This window comes from Capricornis sumatraensis, chromosome 10 (assembly GCF_032405125.1).
Source record: "Capricornis sumatraensis isolate serow.1 chromosome 10, serow.2, whole genome shotgun sequence".
Classification (NCBI taxonomy): Eukaryota; Metazoa; Chordata; class Mammalia; order Artiodactyla; family Bovidae; genus Capricornis; species Capricornis sumatraensis.
The window spans coordinates 104,884,465-104,912,362 of NC_091078.1; the positions used below are offsets into that span (position 1 = coordinate 104,884,465).

The following is a 27,898-nucleotide window of genomic DNA, read 5'->3' on the forward strand; positions in this document are numbered from 1 at the left end:
TAACCAGCCCAGCACGGCCCGGTGCTCGGGCTCAGCCTGGGCACCGCTGCTCCAGAGCATGGGAACAGAACCAGAGTCCAGGGCCGGAGGGGGTGGCTGAGCGTGTGCGCACTTCTGCCTTGGTGCAAAGGGGGTGCACAGCAGCCCCCACACACACGCAGGGCACACGCGGGCGCGAGAGAGGGAAGCACACAGCAGAGGGAAGGCTGTGCTCCAACACGAGGCCGGGGCTGGGCGGCCGCTGCTTGACGCTCCCGCCCCACGGAGCCCGCCGGACCGACGGGGCCCCCAGGTCACAGGTGGGGAGCCCAGGCTCCGGAGCGAGCAGGACCAGGGAGGCACTGTGGGCTTCTGAGCACATGTCTCTGAGCCGAGGCGCGTCCGCTGTCCCCCGTTCACACGATGGGATGCCTGCGGGCGTGAAACCACGGTGCTCACAGAACGTGATTAATGGTGTGGGGAAAACTGCCTAGAATACAATGGCGACGTGTTAAAAGCCGCAGAAAAAACATACATAAAATTTATAATTTCAACCATGTCAACTAGATGATGACTTTCTCCCTTATAATTTGCCTATTATCCAAATTTTCTAAAATAGGTCTGTATTAGTTTCACAGTTGGAAAACAATGGCATTGTATTTGAGACTGTATAAAGGGCCTCTGTGTTCCCGCGTCAGAGCACACACCCCAGCCACACATCCCGTGAGCCCAGCAACTCCCTCCTGCTCCATAGACCCCACACGCGCAGGAGGGCCAGGAGACCCAGCACAGGGCCATGTGTGCGTGTGTCCGTCGCGCAGTCCATCACGAGGGGTCGTTCCATCCGGACTTTCTCTTCACGAGCCATTTGGGCTGAGACAATCCCTGTAAAGGGGCTGCTTCCTCATCTTTCTGCCTGGCCACCGACCCTCACACAAGCCGGCCGAGCGGCACTGGCGCACCTTCTGAGGCCTCCCTGCTGCCTCGGGCTGCCCACTCTCCAGCCCCACACAGGCAGCCGGTGACCCGGGTCCAGCCCGGCCAGAGCTGCCTCCGCAGGCCTGGCGTCCCGGCTCTGCTGGGAGTCTTCACCTCTTGCTGCAGAGACAGGCCGGAGCTCCCCCCCAGCCCAGTCTGGCTCTCGGGCCACCGTGGGGACCCCACCTCACAGCAAGTCCTTGCAGCAGACCCCAGCTCTGCCCTCTGCCCAGCCCCCAGCCCAGCTTCCAGGGCCAGCGCCAAGGTTCGGGCATCTTTGAGAACGGACGGCTTCTTGCACCTGCAGCTCCGCCTGGGAGGCGCCTTCTGCAGCTGAGGACGGAGGGCCCCCCGCCCCGCAGACGGCAGTGCTGGCAGCAACCGTGGCTCGGGGGGCTTTGGGACGCTCCTTCTGCAGTCACCAAACTCGGCGCTCAGCAAGACCCAGGCTCAGCTCTCTTTTGCGCGGCAGCTGCTTCTGTGAACTCCGCCCCTTCACTGCACTCAGCTAACCGTGGGCGAGCTTCCAGCCCCGCACCATGATGACAAGTCAGCTGTGTTTTGGGTATCTCAGAGAAGGAAAAATATCTTAAATGCTTTAGTAGTTAAACAAATACGAGGAAGGCAGATATTCTTCATGTTTCCTCAACAAAAGCCACAGAACAGCCTGGCCCCGAAACCTTAAAATGCGTTTAGGTTAAAGGAAGAGCCCCAAATCGCCAACAGCCGCAGAGCAAAGACCGTGCGAGGTGCTGCCCTGCCAAGCAGGCCCTGCGCGGGGCTGAGTCCAGGTCCCCGGGTGGGGAGGATGGACAGACTGAGGATGCTCATCACAGACATTCGCGGAAACAACGCGGGGAGGGAAACAACCGGGAGCAGCCCCTCCCGCATCTTGGCCACGGCCGGGCACTGCTGCGGCGCCCGCCGCGCGTGCCTGTGGCGCCCTCCACGCGTGCCTGGGTCTGCGGGGCCGGGCACTGCTGCACCGGGTGGGAGCGGGATGCCGGGCCTGCGGCTTCACTTAACGTCACACTTAATGAGCGTTTTCCTGCTTTAAATCCCTCCGTCAACACCGTTTCCAGGAAGGGCGGCACAGGGGCCTCGGCTGCCCACCGGCAGCTGCTGTGGGAGGCAAGGCTGTCTCTGAGCACACGGCTCTGGCTCCTGTCGATGTTTCCTAGAAGCTGAATTACGAAATCACAAATAGAATTTATTTAAGGCTCTAGAGAGATTTTCCACAACCAGCCCCCAGAAAGGCTGGGCCAAGCGAACTTTCTAGTAACTGCTGCTGAATGGACCGCAGTCCCCGCCGCCCTGAAGGTGTCTGAGGCTCAGCCCTGAGTGGCCGTGTCCATCCTGCAGGCACAGGAGACGAGGCTGCCGGCCGGCAGAGGGGCTGCCGCGGGGAGGGACTGGGGCGGCACGCGGGCGGCCCTGCGGGGCTGGGAGCGGTTGCCCGCCCCAGCCTGCCCCACCTGGACGGCGCCTGTCCCTTGCCCACCCCCAGCCCCGCCAGCCCTGAGGAGAACCCTTCCTTTAGAGAAAGGGCATCCCTGCGACGCCCTCCTTGTAGGGAGGCTGTCCTCCCACGGGACAGGCCCTCCTCTACACCCAGGAGAGGGGCCCTGACAACAGGTGGGCGAGGCTGGAAGGGTGGCTCCCGGGCAGCCCGCCCTGCTCCACTGGCGAAATGTACAAGGACGCTTGGAAATCGTCAATTGGATGTGATTCTGTGGAATAATAATGCCAAAGGTCCGGGTGGAACGCATTAGCTATGCATTCCAAATACCTGATCCCCGGCCTGGCCTGCAGGGCAGATACTCTCCCATCCAGTACAAAGGGTGAACAGCGGCGCTGCGCCAGGCTTCCGCCCAGGGCCTTGCGGCCGCTCGCCCAGAATCCAAGGGCCGCACCTGACGGGCGTGAAACACACTGGATCGGAGCCCCTTTCATCTGCCCCACGACTCGGGGCCCCACGCCGCCCTGCTCCAGCACCCCGGGTCCTGCTGCCTGGCCCCAGGCAGAAGTCAGTCACCGGTGCCCAGCGTCTGCTGCCGACCCCAGGCGCCCCCTCCCTGTCTCCCGGCCCCACCTCAGCCCCCGGCCCGAGGACGACAGAGCACATCACACACTCGGACAGGTGCAGCCAGAGAGCCGGACGACCGCCAGTGCTGGCGAGGCTGTGGGCTCCAGACCCCTACGCCACTGGGAAAGCCGGGCAGCTGCTGCAGAGAGCACGCCGGGGGCCTCAGGAAGCAGGGGCAGGGACTGACGGCTGAGCGGGGCATCCTCAGAAAGCAGGGGCAGAGTCTGATGGCTCCGGGGGGGTACCCTCAGAAAGCAGGGGCAGAGTCTGATGGCTCCGGGGGGTGGGGGGACCCTCAGAAAGCAGGGGCAGAGTCTGATGGCTCCGGGGGGTGGGGGGACCCTCAGAAAGCAGGGGCAGAGTCTGATGGCTCCGGGGGGTGGGGGGACCCTCAGAAAGCAGGGGCAGAGTCTGATGGCTCCGGGGGGTGGGGGGACCCTCAGAAAGCAGGGGCAGAGTCTGATGGCTCCGGGGGGTGGGGGGACCCTCAGAAAGCAGGGGCAGAGTCTGATGGCTCCGGGGGGTGGGGGGACCCTCAGAAAGCAGGGGCAGAGTCTGATGGCTCCGGGGGGTGGGGGGACCCTCAGAAAGCAGGGGCAGAGTCTGATGGCTCCGGGGGGTGGGGGGACCCTCAGAAAGCAGGGGCAGAGTCTGATGGCTCCGGGGGGGTACCCTCAGAAAGCAGGGGCAGAGTCTGATGGCTCCGGGGGGTGGGGGGACCCTCAGAAAGCAGGGGCAGAGTCTGATGGCTCCGGGGGGTGGGGGGACCCTCAGAAAGCAGGGGCAGAGTCTGATGGCTCCGGAGGGTGGGGGGGACCCTCAGGAAGCAGGGGCAGAGTCTGATGGCTCCGGGGGGGTGGGGGGACCCTCAGAAAGCAGGGGCAGAGTCTGATGGCTCCGGGGGGGGACCCTCAGAAAGCAGGGGCAGAGTCTGACGGCTCCGGGGGGTGGGGGGACCCTCAGAAAGCAGGGGCAGAGTCTGACGGCTCCGGGGGGTGGGGGGACCCTCAGAAAGCAGGGGCAGAGTCTGACGGCTCCGGGGGGTGGGGGGACCCTCAGAAAGCAGGGGCAGAGTCTGACGGCTCCGGGGGGTGGGGGGACCCTCAGAAAGCAGGGGCAGAGTCTGACGGCTCCGGGGGGTGGGGGGACCCTCAGAAAGCAGGGGCAGAGTCTGACGGCTCCGGGGGGTGGGGGGACCCTCAGGAAGCAGGGGCAGAGTCTGATGGCTCCGGGGGGTGGGGGGACCCTCAGAAAGCAGGGGCAGAGTCTGATGGCTCCGGGGGGTGGGGGGACCCTCAGAAAGCAGGGGCAGAGTCTGACGGCTGGGGGCGGTCCTCAGAAAGCAGGGGCGGAGTCTGACCCAGGGGTGCCTCTCCCAGGTATAAATCCAGGAGAACGGAAACATACGTCCACGCAAACACCTGAACACAAATGCCCACGATGACTCATAACTGTCGGAAACTGAAAACCAGTCAGACGCCCCTCAGATGATGGACACACAGAACGCTTCCTGTTCAGACTACGGGATGTTCTCTGGGCCCAAAAGGAAACGAAGCCAGACTCCTGCCACAGGGCAGACGAGCCCCCAAAGCACTCTGCTCAGCCGAACAACCGCACCCAGAGGGCCACGCACCGCACAGGATTCCGCTTACACAGGATGACTGGCAGAGGCGCCTCCAGGGACACAGAGGACGCCGCCCTGAGCAGCTGCCGAAGGCAGAGGGAGGGGCGTGGGCTCACGGTGCCGGGCCGCAGTCTCCTTCTGGGGGGGGGACTATCCTGACAGTAGTGGTGCTGACGCGCACGATTCTGTTCATGCCAAACACCCCTGAATCGATACTTTACATGGCTGAATTGTACGGTATATGAATTAAATCTCAATAAAGCTGTTATAAAAAGTTTTCAAAAATATATATTTACTGTACAAAGGAATGTTCTACTACAAATTAAAGATGTCCACCTTGTATCATTAAGTAAAAAGGAGTTACTTACGTACTTCAATTACCAGATTATGAATACATTTTTAAACATTATCCATAGAAAGGTAATTCTACACAAATAAAAACACACCATTCATCACGTAGGGCCGCAGCAGGGATGGGGTGTTAAAATTACCTCTGTCCATACTAAATGGGAGAAAATAAAAAGTTTATAAGTAGAGGTTCATAAATAGCTTTTACAAAAAGTTATTCACAGCCTCAGTCAGTTCAGATCAGCTTACATCTGAACTCCCAAAAGGACACTTTGAACTTCTAGAGGCTGCGGGATTTGTGTCGGAAGCGGTGGGTCTGCCTTGCACAGCACACAGCCGCGGCGGCTCAGCCGTGCAGCCAAGCGTCTCAGAGGGCAGTGGCACAGAGCAGGCCACACGCTCCCAGTGTCCCCGAGAAACGCTGCCAGCTCCAGACACACGCGGCGAGTCCCACACAGCGACTTCTGCGAGCGGTGAGCAAGCGGACAGCCTGTGCTCAGCGCAGCCCAACACGACGTCGCCACCGACAACGCTGACAAAGGCCAGGCAGTAACACGGGCGAGAGCGAGCTGCACGCCAGAGCGAAGCACGGAGCTCCAGAGACGGCTGCGACTAACGTGTGCTGGCACTCAGCGTGTGTTCACGTGCTCAACTATGTTTGGAAAGCCTGGAAGAGTGTGCAGACGACGGAGCGTCACTCAGCAGTAGAAAGGAGGGAAGCTCTGCCACACTGCAGCACGGACGAGCCCTGGGGACAGGGCCTGTCGGGAGGGCTGTGTCCACAGCTCCTGGGGGACTCTGCTTCCGTGAGGTCCTGAGAGGGGCCGGGGCACAGAGACGCCCGACAGCGCGTCCTCGAGCAGCCTCGCTGTGCGCTGCCTGCCCCGTCCCCGCCCAGCCTCCACCTGGCCCTGCCACGGGCGACGGGGCAGGAGGTGACTTCGGGTGGGGCCAGAAGCTCACATTCCTCTCCAGTAGTTTTACGAATTGGCCAGGTAAGAAGACAACAGCCACTAGCTGAGAGTGTGCCTGTTGGGAGCCGCGCCCCCGGGGGTGCTGAGACACATGCGGTCCTCAGCACCCCCCAGGCGCGGTCACAGACGTGGAAACAGGTGGCAGCAGACAGCGCATCTGTCCCAGGTCACGTGGGTCCCCGGTACCCATGCGCACAGGGGCAGAGGGCACCCCGATTCCACACCCCGGGACCCACACGCACAGGGGCAGAGGGCACCCCGATTCCACACCCCAGGACCATGCGCACAGGGGCAGAGAACTCCCGGATTCCACACGCCGGGACCCACACGCACAGGGGCAGAGGGCACCCCGATTCCACACCCCGGGACCCATGCACAGAGGCAGAGGGCACCCCGATTCCACACCCCGGGACTCATGCACACAGAGGCAGAGGGCACCCCGATTCCACACCCCGGGACCCACACGCACAGGGGCAGAGGGCACCCCGATTCCACACCCCGGGACCCACACGCACAGGGGCAGAGGGCACCCCGATTCCACACCCCGGGACCCATGCACAGAGGCAGAGGGCACCCCGATTCCACACCCCGGGACTCATGCACACAGAGGCAGAGGGCACCCCGATTCCACACCCCGGGACTCATGCACACAGAGGCAGAGGGCACCCCGATTCCACACCCCGGGACCCACACGCACAGGGGCAGAGGGCACCCTGATTCCACACCCCGGGACCCACGCACAGAGGCAGAGGGCACCCCGATTCCACACCCCAGGACCCACGCACACAGGGGCAGAGGGCACCCCGATTCCACACTCTGGGACCCATGTGCACAGGGGCAGAGGGCACCCCGATTCTACACCCCGGTACCCATGTGCACAGGGGCAGAGGGCACCCTGATTCCACACTCTGGGACCCATGTGCACAGGGGCAGAGGGCACCCCGATTCTACACCCCAGTACCCATGTGCACAGGGGCAGAGGGCACCCTGATTCCACACCCCGGGACCCACGCACAGAGGCAGAGGGCACCCCGATTCCACACCCCAGGACCCATGCGCACAGGGGCAGAGGGCACCCCGATTCCACACTCTGGGACCCATGTGCACAGGGGCAGAGGGCACCCCGATTCTACACCCCGGGACCCACATGCACAGGGGCAGAGGGCACCCCGATTCCACACCCCGGTACCCATGCGCACAGGGGCAGAGGGCACCCCAATTCCACACCCCGGTACCCATGCACACAGGGGCAGAGGGCACCCCGATTCCACACCCCAGGACCCACACACACAGGGGCAGAGGGCACCCTGATTCCACACTCTGGGACCCATGTGCACAGGGGCAGAGGGCACCCCGATTCCACACTCCAGGACCCATGTGCACAGGGGCAGAGGGCACCCCGATTCCACGAGGGACAGTGAGCAGCGTCACCCCAGGGCAGCTCCCAGACATGAGGCCAGAGGACGTCCTGCCCCTGCACCCTCCAAGCCCCGTGTGCTTCCCTCCACGGGTGTGAGGCGCCTAAAGGAAAACAGAGCACCTTTCATAAAACCTCTGGACCCGTCACTTTCCCACTGTATACTGTGGGGCACCCTCTGAGTCATCTCTTTTTCATTTATTAAAAACCAACAGCAAACACAAACTTTCCTCCCTGAAATCTTGCAGGGATCAGTGGGGACCGCGGAGCGGAGCAGGGACTCAGCAGCAGCTTTGTGACCGTCAGCCGCCGTCCGCAGACTCAACCAACAAACCACACAGGGGTCGACCACGCCAGCCCTGCAGTGCTCACGGTCACCTCTCACTCCTCGGACCTTCCTGAGGGCAGGGAGCCGCCCCCCACCCCCCGCCGGGCCGGGTCGGGGTCCAGGGGACAGGCCGTGCCGGGCCAGCACACTCCTCCAAGACAGACGTGTCAGAGGAGAGACGCTTCCCACCCGATCACAAGCCCGCTGGCTGCCGCCAGGTCCCACTTCCATTCTGCATCGAGGCTCTTGCTCTGCTTTGTGCGTGTGTGGTTTTCCCCCTTAAATCTGAAATCAGGCTGGAGGCTTGCAGGAGGACCCCTTGAGAACCGAGGACCATGGCTGAAAACACAGCAGGGTGCTCAGAAAGCGCACGGTCTGCCAAGCGTGGTCCGCTGGGAGGAATGTCGGCTGGCGCGCGAGTCCTGGTGGAGGGCGGCAGGCAAGCGGGCAGACGCAGAGTGCGCTCCGCACGGAAAGGGCTGGGGCTGCAACGTGACCGCGGTCCCGGCCAGCACCGCACCCTTCATCTGCAGCAGAAAGGGCCCAGAGGGAGCCCTGCGGCCCGGTGCCAGGGAGGGGCCACCACCCACGTGTGCCCGGAACGCGGCCCGCGTCTCCCACGTGAAGGACATGGCAGGCCGGCCGTGAGCGCCGGGACCATGTTCCCAAGCGCCCCCACGTGGCTGGGGCTGCACGCTTTGAGGGGAGCTCAGGCCCTGGAAAGGGGAGAATCACCTTCCACCAGGTCCCAGTTAGGCAGACGGTCAGGCTGGAGCTCCCAGAAGGAGAGGGCTCCACAGGAAACACAGAACTGAAGGCTGTCGCCACCCTGGGAGCCCTTCTCTTCATTTTGCTCTAAAGTCATAAGTGACTTTGAAAGACTGAAGCGTCCTGCTGTACCAGGCCTCCCGCCTTCGAGAATCAGGCTGCGATGTGGAGCAGTGACCCGCCAGCTCCCTGAGCCGCGGCGGCTGCACCCCCAGCTCCAGCCCCATCACAGGCCTCCCCTCCCGGCCCAGTTCAGCAGCTTCTCCCGCTCTATAGGTCTGGGGCGGGGCTGCCGGGCCACCCGCAGTGTCAGCTCCCCAGGCACACGCTCCTCCTCAGCCCTCTGCAAGGCCTCACTTTCCCGTTTTAAAGACAGGGGACTACGGTGAGGGACGCCTGACCCCGGACCGCACAGCCTCGTGTGCAAGGCTCCGTGTCCAGGAGAAACAGGTCGTGCCGGCTGGGAGGCGGGTGTGAGGGGCTGCCTTGGACAGGGGCTGGGGCTGATCCGGGAAGCAGGCGGGCCATCAGGCTCAGGAAACCACGGCAGCTGAGGGCGCCGGGCCAGGTTAGAGGATGCAGAGACAGAATCACACTCGGCCTTACGGGATGAAGCAAATTCAGGTGCTTGGACCACCTCAGTTTTTTTATAACAAAGAAAATGAAGTTTTCTCCTGACCTATATAAGCAAAACCAAAACAACAACCTCCCCCCAAAACCTAGGCTTCCTCTATACCATATATCATGCAGATAAGAGAGCAATTTTTCCCCCGTTTAATGCAATTATTCCATCGTGTGCGTTTTACTGGTTAAAATCTGCAATTTGAAGTTGTCACTCTTAGATGGGAACCTCAAGCAACAGGCTTTATCTGCCTCCTGAAAAGTGTGGGTCATGGGGAAGGATTTTTTTGTCCTGATAAGACAGTAATCTCCTACCTTGCTGACTCAAATGCGCTCGCATATTAATTTGCTTCAGACACCCCCAAACCCTGCTGAACTGGCTAAACTGTGGGCCAAATTCAATAATACAGCAACCTCCATTCAATGCCTCATGAAGATAACTCTGCATGTTTAATTTAGAAGTACCGATCGCTTTTCAGTGAAGTGCTAACGCCAGCCAGCCCCTCTGCGCGGCCCAGGGCTGACAGGCACACTGCAGACCCTGGTCTGAACACTTCGGACGACGAGGGCCACAGCCCACATCTCTTCCGAGCGGTGTCTGTTCGTCTAAATCACCGCACTCAGAAACGTGCCCCGCTAGGTTAATTTCCCTGACGTACAGGCAATGAGATCGAGCTTCAGATACACAAATATTATCTGGGCCGATTGTATCTGATTAGCAAGACATACTCAGTCCTCCGGCCAATGTGAATGCCCAGCTACTCAGCTGAACTGACCTAAGGCGTTGTTTCCTTTCTCTTTGGCAACTGTGTTCCATGTTTGACCCCTCAAATTTATTTTAAGTAGTTTTGCAAACAGCTTCCTCTCCCCCTCCTCCCCCGTGCCGCCGGCATCTCACGTTTCTTGTGCACAGAACATGTTTTGTTCACCCTGGGAAGCGGCACTTGGGGAAACAGAGAGACTGCCTCCGTCAAGTCGGAATCAGAAATAGGCCCCATTCATCCCAGAGACTCAAACAGGACCAAGGGCTTCCTTTCCTTACACTGGAACAAGCTGGTATGCTCACTGGCATCCCCCGGAACTGGGATTCACGGCTGCCCTTCCAGGCTGTGAAAGCAAGTCTCCCTCCCGGCCGCGAGGTGCAAATGCCCGCAAACCCAGGCCCACTCCCGGCACGGCTTCACGTGCACTGGGCCAAAATGCCCTGCGGCATCTTCTCTTGCGGAGACTCATGCTGGTTCAGCAAGAGTTTTTCCAGGAAAATAACAATTCCAGTAACAACAGCAGGGGTTGGGAGATTCAGCATAAGAAGGCAGAGCTATCACTGAGAAGCAGTTTCTGGGCCTGGTAAAGAAAGGAGGTCTGCGAGCCGCACGGTAGAGGAGCGGGAGGCCAGTCTCGCTCGGCTCGGGTCCTGGGCTTCTGCGATCACAGCTGTTCCTCGGGAAAGACTTGGGAAGCTGCACAGTGATGAGCTTCACGGGAAAGCAAGGCGTGTCTCTGAACTGGAAGTCTGTGTGCCGCCTCTCCCAACACGCTGGCCCCCGGACGCAGCTACCTCCAGACAGCCACAGTTAGAAACGCCACCGCTGAGCTAGCTCGAGTCTGAATACAGCTGAGGCACCGCGGTCACGGCTCAGAGAACGTTCGCCGCACGGTCAGTTTGGGTGCTGCTGACTTCCGGTGAAGAGTCATCTTCACAAGCTGAATTTTTCGTGCTTCTCAGCCCCCAAATAGAAGTTACTTATGGAGACTGCTTCCAGTTTCACTTCATATGCTGAAAAGATCACGGGGCAAAAATGTTTAAAAGTTTCCACTGAAGGAAAGAAGACAGTTTTCATACTTCTCATTTGCCCAAGAGACTCTCCTTTAAAACAACCCCAGAGTCCAGTCGCTCTGTAACAGAGGCCTGAAGGCCCGAGTCGTGTAGGTCCCGGGGACCCCGGCTCAGCACCATGGGCTGGGCGCACCCTGCTCGGCCCGGGGTGTCCAGGGACACATCGACCCCTCCCGAGCCTGAAATCCGCTCTTGAGGGCCACGCATCTGTGGGCGGCCCCTCTGGAGACCCGGACACTGACCATCTACACCAAGAACAGTTATGCACGGCTCATGGCGTGACGCCTACGAACAAGCCCTGGAGTTGCCACGTTCCCTGTCCCTTCTGGACGCTTCGTCTACCTCCTCGCAGATCAACCTTCCTGTTTATAAACACAAACTGGAGCCTGCTTCTCCAAGACACAAACCTCTACACCGTAACAGCCGCCCGTGGCCTCAGCCACCTGCACCGCGGCAGAGGGACAGCGCGCAGGCTCTCAGTTCGCTGCAGTGAGACTGGCTACCCGGGCGCCACTCGGAGGTGTGGTCTGCCCGGCCAGGCAGACAGAGCTTCCAGAAATTTCACTCATGCAAATCTGGGGGAAACGGAAAATCAGCAAGGCCATTAAAAAACCCTCATAAAGGGTTAATGTTTGTTAGCTCGAAAACTTTAAAATACATCAATATTATGTATTATATTTGATATACTGGGAAACATACATGTCCCCCAAATAAACAGTAAACTCGGGGGGAAATTGTTTCCCCAAGTGAAAGAAGGGCACCCCATCCAGTCTTTGGAAAAACCTGAATTTTCTGAATTTTCCCCCAGGTGTACACACAGGCTGAGCTCAGGTTTCAAGCACATCAGGCTCTGAAGAGCCTTCTGTCCTGGTACTAAAATCAGGAGTTAACGAAAAGAACTTTCCAAGCAAGGCTGAGTCACGTGAACTCACCTACGAGCCTCCCTCGACACTGAACTGATGGTCCAGGTGTTCGTTTACAGAAGGGAAGCCCACGCCCACGGCCACAGAGACGGGGCCCACCGCCGGGGGAGCAATGCTCCCAAGAGCACCGTTTACAGAACGCTCGTCCCGCACCAGCTTCGTTTCTTCTCTTCCTTAGGACGACTCTTTCCTATTTTGCCAACCGGAAGTCCAGGCCCCAGGAAGTTGGGGAATCTGTCCAAGGTCACACAGCTAACGGCTCAAATTCAGCTTCTCAGGCTCGAAACCTCACGCTTTCTAAGCTGCTCCGTGCTCCCGCGTGTGCTAATGTGAGTTCCGTGTCCTTCTCCTGCCGCGGGGAGGCCCAGGTCCCTTTAAAGACAGCTCGTTCCCCATCACGTATTTTGGGTCCGCTCGCATGCAGCAGCGGCAGGACGAGCGAGGGCCTCCGGCAGCAGCGGCAGGACGAGCGAGGGCCTCCGGCAGCCCGGCCTCTCCTGGCAGACAGAACACACTGCTTTCTAACAAACGTCCATGTCTCTCCTGCTTCCCGGGCCTCTCTCCCGCTGTGGGCCCTTCCTCCTCCCAGTTCCAACTACCTTACAGGTTTACAGCCAGATCCACGCGGTGAAGCGCTTGTACTTCGTGGGCCAATCCAGCTTCTCCCCAATGACATTACGGCCGATGACAAAGCAGACCGACAATCTTACATTCGCGCCATGTCAGATGCCATCCACCGGCCTTTCTTTCCCACCAGATACAAGGAGACTTCTGACAAATGGTTTATTTTTACATGAAATGTCTTTTAAAAATTAAAACATCATATCATACTTAGCTACAGTCCTAGTAGCTAACGCCACTTGCTGAGACCTCGTAGGTTGCAGAGAACTCTGTCAGTCTCAAGAGTCGTGCGCTGAGATAAGGGCGAAGGCTTGCCTGTGGAGCCTCACAGAGCCCACGCCGTGACTCCTCATCTTGAAGACGAGGAAACTGAGGCTATGAGCAGCCACCGCCCCCGAGGGATTCCCACTTGCGCCCTGTTCCTCTGCCCGGGCTGTGCGAAGGTGTGACTGGGAGGGGGCGCTGGACTTTACGGCCCCCGAGACAGCCTCCCCCGGCGCCTGCCACCCTCCGCCTGGCCTGTGACCCCCGGCTCCCAGGACCCAGCGGTCAGCCCCCAGCTTTCTGTGCATGTCCACTCCCCCGCCCAGCCCTGGCTGCACGCAAGGGGTGGCACCCTCCCCAGGACAGGGAGCCTCTTTTCAAGATCCAAGAGCAGCCCGGGGCCAGCACTGGTCACCCCTCTGCAAGCACACATGAGGTGCTGACCAGGAGACCGGAGAGGAAATAGCCCAGCGTCGGCACATCCCCAGTGCGGGCACATCCCTAGCGCGGGACGCCATCCCAGGCCAGGGCCTGAGCCCGACTGGGGAGAGCGGGATTCTGTTGCAGTTTGCGTAGGAAGCGGGGGGAGGGAGAAAAAGAAAGAGAAAGAAAGTCAGCTGATGATGCCATTGTAGGGGGGTGGGTGCGGTGCAGCTAGGTCCTGCATCCTGTGGAACCGCCAAGCAAAACAATGAATCTATTTTCACTCCCCTTCTCTGCCTGAAAAAATGCAAGAATTTCGCTTCCTTCTTTGAAACATAGCTCTTGCATAATTTCAGAGCTCACTCCCACTGTCTGAAGCACTGAGGGAAGGGGGTGCTCGACTCTCACAAGCCCTCAGAGAGGGGGTGTCCTGTGCCGGACCCTCAGAGCTGGTCTGCACGCCCCTGGCAGGGAGGGCACCAGGTCGGAGCCGACTGTACCACGGCTGCCACAGGGACCCTAATGGCAAGTCCCATTAACGAGCCACCACTCCTTTCTGCAGTGTGTGAAGAGACAAGGGTTCAGAAAAGTCAAACGGCCAGTCACACAACAAGCCAGCGCCAGAGCCAAAATCCCCTTTCAGTCCTGGTGGCCTCAGGGCCCTGCCTGGCAGTCTCTGCCCCTTGGGGAGGTCAGCCGCGGACCGCCCGGAGGACACGCAGAGGTCCCACAGTGACTGTGTCTGCAAACCAGAAAGCTTGACTGGCTGCAAACCTGGGCATCCTGGGGCTGAGCTGACGGCACTACGGGAGGAGAGAAGGCCCCCGAGCACGCTGGATGCAGAGGAGGAGGACGCGGGGGAAGCTGGTCAGGGACGTCGGCTCCGTCCTCTGCCCTCCAGGCCTGTGAGGTCTCAGAGCAGCCGCCCCCAGCGCAGCCCCCAGGCGTGGGGGCAGACCCCGGGAGGGGGGCAGAGGCCATAGCGGGCATCTCCTCCAGGCCGCAGGGAGACTTTCCAGGCCTCCTCTGCGTTCCCAGGTCCACGCAGCCCCTCGCCCACCCGAGAGGCACAGGCAGGCCCCGTGCCCTCTCATGCGGGCACACAGCCCTGCCCTCTGTGCCCGGGGCCACACTTCAGCACGTCCCCTCCACCCGCGGCTGCCTCCCGGTACTGCGGGGTATTGGCAATCAGCTCCAGAGGAGAGGTGCGGAAGCAGCCTGTGGTTTGAAGGGCGGATCATAATTCAGGTTGGAAGCTGACACTGATCAGTTGATGTTCACTTGAAAAGACCAGATAGGCTGTGCAGCAGCATTGCAGCAGGGGCCCCGATAAGCTGAGGGAAGTAAAAATTACTGGTATGTACGCGGGCTGCGATGCTCGTGGAAGGACTGCTTTTAAAAGGGAGCACTTCAGAATGGCTATTCAATCTGAATTTTCCAGATAGCGTGGGGAACTTGCGCTCACAGAAAGCTCCCTATCTGTGCCATCGCACGTCTGCGGGGCGCCGCTCGCGTCTCCACGGCAGGGATCCTCACTCTGTGTTGCTCCGTTCCGAGCTGACGGTGACCCGAAGCACACACGGCATTCAAGAATCTGCTGGAAACTACTGCCAAGGGACGTCTGCACCATTCCCTGCTTGCCACCCCTGCCTTGGGCACCGAAGACGGGAACCAGCTCAGCACCCAAGGCAGAAGCAGCGTTCCGTCCCCTTACAAACCAGCCTCCCCCGGAAGTGGAGGGTTCCGGCGTTTTTCACAAGTTGCGTTCCTAGAGAAGCATGGCACGAGGCTCTTTTGAAAGCCTGAGCTCAGGCTCCCTGCTAAGAAAAGCCGGAAGAGGGGCTTCACAAGGATACAAGCGAGAAGGCCACCCCAGGCTCCAGCAGGGCGGGCACAGTCAGATTCTGCGTCAGACGCCGCTGGTCTACGGATGGGCCCGAGGGGACAGCCGTGCTCACACACCCACCATGCACGCTGCATCTGTCCTGTGGACACAGTCACCTGGGAAGATGGGTGCTGTGACTAGAAAAGGTGAAACGCGGGGGACTCACACAGGCCAAGTCTGGGAACCCAACTCTCCTCCCGCCGGCTCTCGGAGGCTCCACCTGGACCCCCACGGCCGGCCGCAGCCACGCAGAGGGGCCGGCCTCACGTCCGGCCCCCCCAGCCCTCGGCTTGGGGCGGAGGGGAGACACCAGCACAGCCTCTCCACCCTCGTGCCGGCGATCCTGCAGCACACGCTCTGGAACAGCCGCTGAGCGAGCGGGGTGACCACCCGCGGCCCAGGCGTGCTGCCGGCGGGAAGGGAGTGGCCTCGCACTGGGCTGCCAGAGCCGCGGCGGGCCACACCTGGGCACCACCCACTTCCCCGGGGGGCTTGGCTGTCCCCTCCCAGAGGAAACCTGCATGTCCAGGCTGAGGGGAACAAGGAGGCTGTGAGACCCCGAATCTGGGGGGCAGGGGAGCAGGAGGGCTGGGCACCGGGACGTGTCCTCCAGCCTTGAAAGCCGCCCCGGGAAAACACCATGGAGGAGCTGAAAACAGGCAAATCCTTGTACAAGAGCAGACACGGCCGAGTTCAGCCAGAACTGTGACCCCAGGGAGGCAGGCAGACCACCTCTTTTCTCTCCTGGAAAGTCCCTGCTTTGGCTAATACCACAAACTTGCAGGAAAAAAGGAATACCGCGCGTGACGAGGGCTGGCACCTGAGCCCACATCTTCAAACGCTTTAAAAGTTAAGCCCGGTAATCTTTACGCTGATGCGAAAGGGGCGGCATATACATTTGACCCCTTGCTTCAAACAGAAACCCTCCCATATGGCTTTTAATTGGAAGGCGGTTGTTTTGCTTTCCCAACACTCTTTAACCTCTGCCATTGTACGAACAAGGCTGCAAACCATATTTCCATTGATTAAAAAAAAATGAAAAATAAACGTTCAAAGAAACAATATTTTTCTTTTTAAGGAAAAAAAAAAAGACAGCAAGCAGCTATTTTCTGGACGGGTCAGCGCTTAAAGGCATACACGGGAAGCCACCCTGGCTGCGGCTTACAGTTTATTTTGTCTTGGAAAAGCCCGAGGTCATTCTAACTCCGCTGACCTGTTACCCCACAGGGATGTGTCCACCCAGGACCGCGAGCAAACACTGCCCTCTTGTGCCCGAACAGGCCCGAGTCGGCAGGGAGACGGGGACGCCGCCACCCAGCGCGGCCTCTCCGCGGCCCGGACGCGGTTAGGAAAGGGTGATACACATGTGTTACCAGGGAGCTTCCTCCAGTGTCCCCTTCCGGGACAGACGGCGGGGTAAGAGGAAGACGGAGAGATTCGGCTGACGAAACCGACCCAAAGTAACTGCCTCTTATCTTTCCTAGAAGAGTTGCTCCTCAAAGAGAAGCTTCATTGGTTTCCATGGCAGGTCTTATCTACTTTAAGAACTTTTAGAACAATTACTGAATCTGCACAACAAGTGTATAGTACTTCTTTTTATCTAGGAAATATTTGCCAGGAAAATATTCCACTTGATTCCAGGGGGAGAAATCAACAGGTGGGGTCCCCAGGTGCTGCCTCTCGGAGGAGCCCCCAGAGCTCAATCAGGGCTCTTCTTTCTGATGGGCCCCGGCCTGCAGCGTGACCTGCACCCTGGGGCCCAGGCTCCATGCCCAGAAGGCCACCCCGGCATCTCAGAGAGCCTCACGGGGTGTAAGCCACTGACCCTCAGCGCAGGGCCCGACGGGAGCGGAGGCCAAGGTCCAGCCCCGCGGGAGCCGGCCTGCCGGCGGGATCCCACGCGCAGAGCCCTGGGCTTCTCCGGCAGTCTCCAGGTGTGCTCTGCACCACAGGCCACCCGGATGCTGCGCCCACACGCACCCTTCCAGGCACAACACAATGGGCCAACCCTCACGCCAAACTCATTTTGGGAGAAAGTGAAAAAGAAAGTGAAAGTCGCTCAGTCGTGTCAGACTCTTTGTGACCCCATGGACTATAATTTTCCAGGCCAGAATACTGGAGTGGGTAGCCTTTCCCTTCTCCAGAGGATCTTCCCAGCCCAGGGACTGAACCCAGGTCTCCTGTGTTGCAGGTGGATTCTTCATCAGCTGAGCCACCAGGGAGCCCACTCTGGGGGAAGAAAGTACAAAGTGGGTACAGAGGCTGCCCCCAGCACACCCCCTTCAGCCCAGCGGGCACCCAGAGGGGAGCACAGGCGTGCCGGCGCCCTCAGCTGCTCCAGTCCCTGCGCGCGGTGCCCAGCGCTCGGCAGTTCAGCGTCAATGGCCGACTGCAGTCCTGGCATCCCGGCTGCTGTCCAGCTCAGGTGAGCCAGGAGTACCTGCCGCTTCCTGTCTCCCCGTGGTCCTGCCCGCCCCCCGGGAAGAAAAGGGGGTCCAGGGCCAGACGCAGGACTCGGCGCATGCAGCTGGCGGGCCCCCTCCTGGCCTCTGGCCTGTGATCAGGACCACGGGACACGCACTGCCTCATCCTCTGGCCAACCTGGGAGGAACACAGGCTCCAGACAGTCTCATCTGTCCAGGCCGGCCAGCCCACAGCAGCTTCCTGTTGTGGACACTGGCTCTGAGAGTCAGCCAGATCGGCCTCTGACACTCAGGGCGGCCTCAGGACCCGCGTGCCTACTGCTCCATCTCCACGTGCCCGGCTCACTCCTCCCCGCACGCTCACAGCGCACAGCACTGCCCCCACAGCGGACACGGAGCTCCACTCTGTCCCGCTCACCCAGGCAAACCCCGCTCCGAGCGTGCGTGTGTGGCTCAGGGTTTGCAGAATGAATGAATGACTGAATGCCTCAGCTGCCTTTCCTTCCTCAAAGTCTGATCATAAGGAATCAGGTCGCCTGGCCAGATCCTCAGGGCACTAGGAGCCCTGGGAGGAGAGAAAGAAAGCCATGGGGGCGGGCCGGGGGCTCCAGCAGCCCCCAGGCTCCTGCAAAGAGCAGCTGCCAGGACGCAGGAGGAGCCGTCAGGACTGGTGGGCAGAGTCCGCCTCAAACGCCGGGGCCCCCAACGCCATGACCAAGGCAGCACGCCCTCCCGGGGTCTCAGGCCCTCCGGTGGGGAGCACGGGGAGAACCCGATGGAGACCTGGCCCTGCGTCCAGCCCAGCCCCTCTCCCCAGGAGGGTGCAGTCACAGGCGTGCCCTGCCAGGGTGGAGGGTCCCGGCTCACATCCAGCCTCCTGGGTTCCTGAGGACCTGCTGCTCCAGGAAGGTCACTGGGGAGAACTTGGGCCCCAGGCTGGACCACCAAGGGCAGGAACTGCTTTTGGTCCTGCTGCCGACAAGAGCTGGCCTAGGTGGGTCACCGCGGGAAGCCACCACGCCGGCCCGCCCCGGAGGCCCCCACCTCCACAGCTACTGCAGGACCCCACGGGGCCCACAGGCTCACATTATGTTCATTTCCCCGTCCCCGAGCTCGGGGGCAAGTTCAGAAGTCCTCGTCCTGTGGCAGATCAGGTCTGAATTAATACCCTTCCTCCAGAGAACTCCAGTAGCAAAGTGGAAACAGACACGCCAGACAATGGCCTTTGAGAGCCCCAGCAGGGACGGCTGGTGACAATGAAGCCCCAGGCTCTCCAAGAAACCTTAAGGTTAAAGGTTCACAGAGGCAGAAGAATTACCAAAGTACAAGTTTGTTCAAATTTCCTCCGGCAGATTTAAACAACCGGGGTCAAGCTGAAGATCGCCGGGGAAAAACCTATGAGACAACCCAGCCCCTTTGAACTGCGTGGAGAAAGGAAAATATACGGTGTGGGAGGGATCTGTGTTGTAGCTTTTAAAAATGTGCTTGAAAAGGTCACCCTGTTAACTCCAGAGCGCCGCGCTGAAGGATGCCTGAGATGGCCTCCCTAAGACAACAGGCTGCGGGCCCTCGCCGTGTGCGGCGAGCTGCACGGGGTCGCCGCGGCCCCGGCCCGGCGTGCTGACCCTCTGCGGGCCATGAAATTAACCATCAGCACAGCAGAAATCTGCTCCGAGTTAAACTACTTTGCTACGCAAAGTGGCCTGAAAGTGAAATATGAGGATTGAATTTCCACTGGAAGATTAACTCGTCTGACCTCCAGGCAGGTCTGCTGCGCATGAACCCTGTGTGGCCGAGGGCTCCCAGCCCCGCGGGAGGCCGGGTGCGGGCCGCGGCTCGCGCGCTGCTCCGCTCCGCTCTGCGCCTGCGCGCAGGCCCTGCCCTTGGTCCTGGAGTCGATGACGGCGGGACCCCCGCCGCGGAGGCACCGGGCGCGGCGAGCGCCCTGACCACGCAGGGGAGGACGCGGGGTCTGCGGGCCAGCGCGGGGACGGGGAGGCTTCCCAGGCACGGGGCAGAGCCAGGGAGACCCTGGTCTCTCTGTCCAGAGCCGGGCAAGCAGCTCGTCAAGCCCGGGGTCCTGGGAGGCAAGGCACACTGGCCCCTCAGGAAGGACCCTGTCGGCCTAGTGCCGAGCCTGGCCTTTACACCACCGGAGAGAAAACGAAAACCTTTCAGGCAGCGAAATAAAATAAGCGTGTTAGCCGTTCAGAGAGAGTCCTCCGCTCGGGCGGGAAGGGCAGCTTGCAGAGGGGCTGGGACCCGAGACGCTGCAGGCGGTGCTCGCCGAGCGCGGGGGGGGGGACGGAGGCCTGTCCCGGGAGCGGCCGCGCTGGGCAGCGGGCAGGGGGGCGCGCTGCTGAGCACGCGGGGAGAAGCGGGAGGGCGGCGGGGGTCCCGAGAGCGCCCCCGCCCGGCCGTGGAGAATCGGGCGCTGCTCAGTGTGAAGGGGCCACTGCGGTCTGGCGGACAGGGAGTCCGCAGTCGCCTGCGGCTCCTGGCTGTCGCTGCACTGCGCTGCGAGGGGACACGCCGGCATCCCTGAGCGGCCTGCTGGCGGTGCTGGGCACGCCCGGTACCGGCTCTCCAAACACGCCCCGTGCATGCCCTCCCCGCCCAGCCCACGCCGCTGGGGCCCCCAGCATCCTCCCAGCCCCCTGTGCTCTGCCCGCCTGTGGACCCCAGAGGTGCTTGGGGAAAGCAGCGCCATTTACGGAAAGTCTTCTTCCTCTGGGGCAGCAGGTCTGAGGACCTCCTCCAAACAGACTGCATTTTGGAGAGCAGGGAACACCGGGGTCACACACATGGGAGGGTCTCGGGTGCCCAGGGCAGGGGCTCTGCAGTTCACCTGGAAGTGGCCCCAGCAGAGCAAGCGCCACCCTGCCGCACAGCCGGGAGGCGGACAGGCTTCATCCCGACATCAGGGGACAGAGGCCGAGCCCCCCATTCCAGGAGCTTTACGCCTCCGAGTGACCGCAAGTGGCAAAGGATGGGGCCCCGCGTCCGGGGGGCCCAGCAGGTCAGCGCTGGCATTTCCCAGTACTAACTCTAAAAGGGAACAGTCAGGTTTATCTGCAGGTAGCACCTGTGCGTGCCAGCAAATAGACGTCCTCGGGAAGTAGGTTAGAGACGAAGGAAGCGATCGCAGTCTCCTTGAAGCCCCGAGACACAGAGGCATCATCCTAGCACAAGAGATACGGCAGAGGGAAACTCAACTTCTCTACAGCAAAACTTGTTTCTTCTCCTGCCAAGAGAGGATCACCGCATCAACTAGGTTCCCCCCTCCCCAGCAGCCTCGGCCACTTCAAAGCAGCAGGAGCCTAATTAAAGACCCAATTAACAACACACAGAACTCCAATAATCCAGGGAGAATGGAGGCACAAGTCTGTGCTTTTGACAAACTGACTTATGTACAAACTGCTGCTCAGGAGCCGGGCTCCCCCCAGAGCAGTGTGGGCTGAGGCCCTGCACACAGCCTGGAGCCGCTCCCACCGAGCAGCACGCAGCCTCCTTTCGCAGGCGACCCTCAGTGTGGAGGGAAACCCCCGCCTTGGGGCCGGTTTGCAGGACGCGGTGAGGCGATCGATCGGGGCCGGGAAGAGCACCCTCTGGATGGGAGATGCTCCCGGGCGCCGTGCCGGTTCTGCCGCACCTCCCCAGGCTTCCCCTGACAGGAGGTGCCCCAGGCCCCAGAGCTCTGGCCCCGTGGACTCTGCACTCGAGTGTACACTCACTCACACCTGAAGTGGTGGACCTCTGGGCTGTTACATAAAAGCTCCTGATTTTGACATGCTGGCAATGAATTTTTATGAAAAAAGACTTTAACACAGGGGCCATCAAAACATACCTGCTCAAGACCCCAGTGTGGGGCGAGACCCTCCACGGGGCGGACAGGCGGGAGGAGCCTCCTCCTGCCGGCGCTAAGGACGGGGCAGGCAGGTCCAGGAGGAGGACTGGAGGGTGGGGGGGTGGTGCCTAAGGGCCTTCCAAAAAGTCACAAACGGCACTTCCAGACACCCCTCACCCCTCAGCCCCTGAATAATGTCGGGCACACGTAATCCTCTCAAACTACGTCCACTTAATTCAACTCACTTATTTGTTTACCTCAAATATTACTGAGTAAAGACAATCCAGAGAAGGGGAGAAAATATTTGCCAATCAGATACCTAATAACGGATTGGCATCCACAATACATAAAAACTCTTACAACTCAATAACAAAAGCCAAATGAGCCATCTGAAAAAAGGGCTCAGGATCTGGATACACAGCTCTCCAGAGAAAACGTACAAATGGAGCGAGAAAACATCCGAGAAATGCAAGTTTAGGTGTCGGTGAGCTATCAGCTCACGCCCACCAGGACGACGATGACGGTCCAAACGCCAGGCAGTCACGAGTGCTGGCAGGGCCGTGGGGAAAAGCCAGGCAGTCACGCGTGCTGGCGGGGCCGTGGGGAAAAGCCAGGCAGTCACGCGTGCTGGCGGGGCTGTGGAGCAGCCAGACGCGCACCCGCTGCTGGTGGGAAAGCAGAGCGGAGCAGCTGCTGCGGGGGGCCGGCGGCAGCTCCTCGAGAAGCAGACAGAGCTGCCCTCTGACCCAGCGACTCCACTCCTGTGCACAGACCCAAGAGAGTGAAAGCATACGTCCACAGTGGAGTTTCTCATCATTGTCCAGAAGTGAAACCAGCCCACATGTCCTTCAGCTGATGACTGGGTTTATAAAGGCGATCTGTCTGTATAATGGGCACTGCGGCTGCTGCTGAGTCGCTTCGGTGGTGTCCGACTCTGTGCGATCCCATAGACGGCAGCTTACCAGGCTCCCCCATCCCTGGGATTCTCCTACTCAGCCATAAAAATGAGGGGGGGTGCAGGTTTAACAAGCACAGCTTTGCTTTGGTGAGAAGAAAGAGCTCTGGAGATGGAGGCTACTGAACTGCAGACTTAAAAATGGTTACGACGGTACAGTTCATGTAAAATGTGTCTTACCACAATTAAAAGCAAAAATGGACTTTTAAAAAGGAATGAAGTATCCCGCACACTATAACATGGATGAACCCCGGAAGCAACACACTTGGCGGAAGAAGCCAGACACAAAAGGCCACGTCATGTGTGATTCCATTTGTACGAAACTCCAGAACCGGCACACGGACAGAGACGCAGAGCAGGCGAGAGGCTTCCAGGCCTGGGTCAGGGAGCAGGGTGTGGACGGCCGTGGCTCGGCCTGGGTCGGGGAGCAGGGTGGGGACCCCTATGGCTGTGTGGATCTTCTCACACTGATGCAGCTCAGGCTGTGGCACTGACTACACAGGTCTGGGAACAGGCTGAAGATGCTTAAATGTGCATCTGAAACGGGCAGATTTTACGGTATGTGAATTACATCTCAGAACAAATGTTTAACAAAACAGCCTTGACGGTCCATGCTGCCTGGCCCAAGAGCCACCCGGAGGCCTCCAGGCTCGCGGGAACAGCAGGTGGAAGGCCTCTCTGCCCTCTTGGGTCCCCAGAGCTCCAGAGACTGTTTTCCCCATCACCTCCCACAGCATGGCCTCAAAGGCCTGCTGGTCAGAGGGAGCCTCAGGCCCAGCCAATGCAAGGACAAGCGTGCAGGGAATAGGTCTCAGGCCTTAACTGACTGGTTGGCTCCTGGGACGCCTGCCCAAATCTTATTCCAACCTGGATGGAGTAAATCTGAGGCTAAGTGAGAAGTTTAAAAGCAATTAATTTTAAATGATCACAGCTTTACCAAAAGCTGTGGCTATGGTTTTCTCTTGACTTTGATCATAACCTTCCAGCAAAACATTCGCCTCGCCAAAGCAGGTCTGCGTTATTTTCTATTCCTGGCATGACTACAAAATATTCTTTGATTTAACATTTGATATGTTTTGTTCTCAAGGGCAAGCCCCATGAGAAGAAAAATGTACCCCAGCAGAATGAGATATGACTACCTGCTTCCATTTTTCTTCCCGGTTGGTTCCTGCTCAAAATTTCTGCATTCATCTAAACTCGAGGCCATGTCTCTGACGTTATACGGCTCCCACACTGTCACCCAAAACCCAGCAAAGTCACCCGCTGGCCAGCGGCTGCTGCTGCAGGTGGAGCTTGACTTGGGTCTCCTAGAGACGTCGAGGGGTCTGGGCTTGGAAGAAGGGGTCCTACCCGGCACCGAGGAGCAGGGGACGAAAGCCAACGGATTCCAGGAGCCAAAGGAGCTAGAGCCGAGGAAGCGCCTCCACTCTCATCACCGCCTTGAACATGCCTCGGAGTTCGAGGACGAGTGTGAGATGCCGCGACTCAGCACAGCGAGTTTCTAGGCAGACCCACTGAAAGGTTAGGGGGGAGAAAACAAGAAGTGTCTTTCTGTTTGGCTGGTTTCACATGAGGGGAACACCTGAATTCCTGGAGTGGCCAGGCCCTCCGTGTGGTACCTCTGCTTGGGCTACGCGGCCTGCTCGGCGCTAAATGCAGACAGCCAACGAGCAGAGTCAAAACCTGGGGGAAAATGCACGGTCATCCGCACACGAGCCTTCTCATGGGTCCAGAGAGAGCATCGCAGACAGGCTGCAGGCGTACTCCTGGAGAGAACGGCTGAAGGCACCACGCAGCTCCATGCTGTCCCATGAGCTCGGAGACGTGGAAGAACAGAGAACGGAGGAAGCTTAAGCGTCATATAGAATGCTCCCCCCCCCCCCAGGCTGCAGAGACAGGCTCCCGGGGGCTGCCCACTGCCCTCCAAGGCTAGGAACCCCAGCCTCACGCGTAAGGCTCTGACAGCTCAGTAGCTCTGGCCAGGCAGGCCCAGAGCGGGGCGAGCCTGGCGGAAGCACCGCTGAAGCAGGGGCACAGGGGGCCGGCGATCAGGGCGATGGTCGGGCACACAGTGGCCGTTCATTACCCACAGGCACAGGAGACAGGGAGACACCGCGCTGTTAATCCTGCAGCCACAGATGACTACAGATGGCCGAGCGCAGCCGCCAGCATTTGTCAGACCGCCTCCTTCCTGCCAGGACGAGAGCAAGGATGGGTCCAAGTCCCTCACCCCCACTCAAGCCCCATCACCGAATCCTGCCGAAGTTCTAACTCTGAAAGATTTATACTCTAAAATGGATCAGAGGAAAATACCGCCCAGAAACACCATCGCAGGGGCCAGGGCGGACGGGAACCCCGTCCACTCACACTGAGAGCGCCAGCGCTCTGGGGACTGGTCAGCACGGCTCGGAACGAGCTCTGACCCTCTGACCTGTGTTCTGCTCATTCCCTGCTCCGCTGTCAGTCCGCAGGGGGAGGACACCCTGCTGGCGACTTGTCACCATCCCTGGCAGCCTCGGGGCTGGCACGTGGCTTCATTCACCGGGTGCCTCCCACAGGCCTGGCTCTGGTCATGGCACCGAGAACACACTGGTGAGACAGACGCTACTCCCGCTCGCTCCCAGGGAGGACAGAGGCCTCGACAAGCAAGGAGCACAAGCGCATCAGACGGCACGCAGGGCTCGCAGGCAGCAACGGGACGTGAGGAAGGAGGCGCAGGGAGCCAGGGGCTCCAGGCCAGCGGGTCTGCGGGGGCCTATCTGAGGAGGGGACACTCAAGCTGAGACTCCAGTAAGGAGGCGTCAGATGGTCCGAGAGGAGGCAACAGCAGATGCAAGACGGGCCCGTCCAACAAGGAGCAGGCCAGTGTGTCGGGAGGGCGGGAGACAGAGACGAGGCTCACGGCGGGCAGAGGCCAGACTGCGGTTCCCACGAGGGCAACGAGCAACCTCAGGGCAGTCTCGAGGCTGAGAGCGGACCTGATCTGATGAGCATCCATCCCTCGAGTGACGGATGAGCCGAGGGAGGAGAGGGCAGAGAGGAAGGGCAAGGCCCAGGACGCAGGAGTCCGGGGACAGAAGCCAGGACTCAGCCTCCAGAGCCGTCTCAAGAAGACCAAGACGTGCGAAGCCTCTGGGCCATGAGGATAACGCGGGGATTCACAGACCCAGGTCACGGGCAGCCGAGCGGCTTCCCACCCCTGTCCAGGGAACTCCAGTGTCCTCAGCAGAGAGCTGGGGCCACACTCCCCCAACACGCCCCTTCACTCAGCATTGCTGCACAGACACCGGTTTGTAGCCACAGGCTGGCAGACCCTTGAACACCGTTCCCTTCCACTCAAAAGAAAGAGCCACTTTTTTCTACTTTCCCGAGGGGAAGCGGGCATCTGGTCTATTGAAGGAAGAAGAGCAGCAGCCTGGGGCCCATCGCCTCCATGTGCTCAGGTCTTGCATTAACACCAGTAAGAAGCGCTTCCGTTTCCTCTCCGGAAAACAGGAAACTCTCAGACTGCCTGCAGCATGGGCCAGTCGGGAGGCGACAAGGTGGAAGTATCTGACACTCATCATACAGCCGGGGCCCGTACGCCCAGTGAGGCCGTCCACCAGCAGGCCAATGGAACCCTCTGAACAATCTGCGCTCCCACCTGTGCCCGTGGGCCCAGGGAGCGCCGTCAGAAGGAACAGGAGGAGAAGACAGGTGGGCGATACCAGGGTCCTGGTCCACAGTGAGAAGGAGAGTCTCTGAGCTACACACCCTTTGTGCCATGTGCTTGCGTTAAAGCACGGTCTTTCTATATAAAAGGGACATGTTTTAAAGCCCTGTCCGTGGAGTCCAGTGCACTGAAATGGGTGTGAAAAGGTAACTCCCCAGAGGTACACTAGCAACTTCCTCTGCAGGGACGGGAGGGGTAAGTAGGGGCCTTCTACCTGGTCTGTGATGTTCTGTTTTTTCAAGAGTAGAATGTACCCGTGTACTACGAGTACTGTGAAAATTAATGAAACGGTACATCACAGGAGGGCATCTGAGAAGTACCCACCAAGACCCTCTGCCCAGGCATGTCCGTTCTAGGGGCTCTCCTTACGGACACACAAGCACACCCACCAAAGACGTCTGTTCTAGAAGACTCACTGAAGAAGCATCGTGAGCAAAAATGGTAAAGGACATAAGTGTCCATCATTAAGACATTAAGAAAATGGTGGTGCCAGTGCGCAACGGATTTCCACGTGATGCTGAAAAACAACGATGTGTTGTGGTGGGTGTGTGCCTAGTTGCTCAGTCATGTCCGACTCTTGGAGACCCCACGGACTGTAGCCCACCAGGTTCCTCTGTCCGCGGGATTCTCCAGGCAGGAACACTGGAGTGGGTGCAGCTTTACTACAGGGGCGGCAGCTTGGAGTGTCCAGTGAAACAGTGCCTGCGGTGTTACCAGCTTGTTTGCAAAAACAGAAAAGGAAGGACAAGAAGAGAAGGAGGAGACGTAAACAGGCGCCCTGTCTCCACGTGGAGCCCGGAAACGGCGCGGGAGCGGGCGACGGGGGCCGGGGGACGGCGAGCGGACGCGCTGCGGGCCCCGTGCGGGTCTCCGGGCTTCCCCAACTTGGGCTGCGAGCGAGTGGGCGAGCGCGCCGCGCACGCACGCGGTGGAGAGGCCCGACACGCTCGGCGTCGCCGGGGCGGCCCCTCCCGCCCCCCGGCCCGCGGCCCCCGGCGCGCTCACCGCCGATGATGGTCCGGATGAGGGACGCGTGGCCCGGGCAGTCGACCAGCGTGACCTGCAGCCGCGGCTCGGGCTCGGGCTCGGGGTCGGGCCCCGGCGCCGGCGCCGGGCGCAGGTGCGCGGGCAGCGGCACGGAGAAGCACGAGAAGCCCAGGTCGAGCGTGATGCCGCGCTCGCGGCTCTGCGGCTGCTTGTCGAAGGCGGCGGTGGCGGCCGTGGTGCTGAGCGCGCGCGCCAGCGCCGTCTTGCCGCTGTCGATGTGGCCCAGGACGCCCACGTTCACGTTCACCCGCCGGCCCGCCATGCCGCCGCCGGTCCTCCCGCTAAGCCGGCCCGGCCGCCGCCCGCGCCCGGCTCGCGCGTTCCGCCGCCGCAGCTTCCGGCCCCGGCCCGCCCGCCGCGGCGCCGGGGAGCCGGGGCCGCCGGGGCGCCAGACCGGGGGCAGACGCCGCGTGTCCGCGCACGTCCCGGGCCGGGCCCGCGGCGCTCGCGCTCGGGCAGTGCCGCCCGCAGGAAAGGGGTGGCCCACGGTCAGCGGCACGGACCTCACTTCCAGATGCCTGCCTGGGCCCGGCGGGTGGCTCTCAGGAGAGATCGGCAGCGTTTACAGCGCCCAGAGGGGTCCTGCACGGCCGGGCTGCCGCTGCTCAGCTTCAGCCAGGCGACGGCGGCTGGGACAGCCCCGCCTGTCAAGAGTGTTTCTGTATGAAATTCCAGGAACATTTGCCTGGTGAACCCCTGATGCCTGGGGCTGTGGGCTGCAGCCATGACCTGGCCGGACTTACACCTAAACGCTCACCTGGCAGGGCTGCGGCTTTAGGCCAGGTGCTCCTCTCTCCAGTCCCACCGCAGCCGGCTCACGCGCCACTCCTTCCCCAGC

General features: G+C 60.4%; 1 protein-coding gene across 1 annotated transcript in view; it reads right to left on the reverse strand.

Moving 5' to 3' along the window:
* The window catches only part of EEFSEC (eukaryotic elongation factor, selenocysteine-tRNA specific), a 113,541-nt gene extending 86,219 nt beyond the window's left edge, over positions 1-27,322 (reverse strand). The window contains exon 1 of the mRNA XM_068982515.1: positions 27,019-27,322. Within this exon, the coding sequence (XP_068838616.1) occupies positions 27,019-27,322 (304 nt within the window). The remainder of the gene's footprint in view (positions 1-27,018) is intronic.
* Between the last annotated feature and the right edge of the window lie 576 nt (positions 27,323-27,898).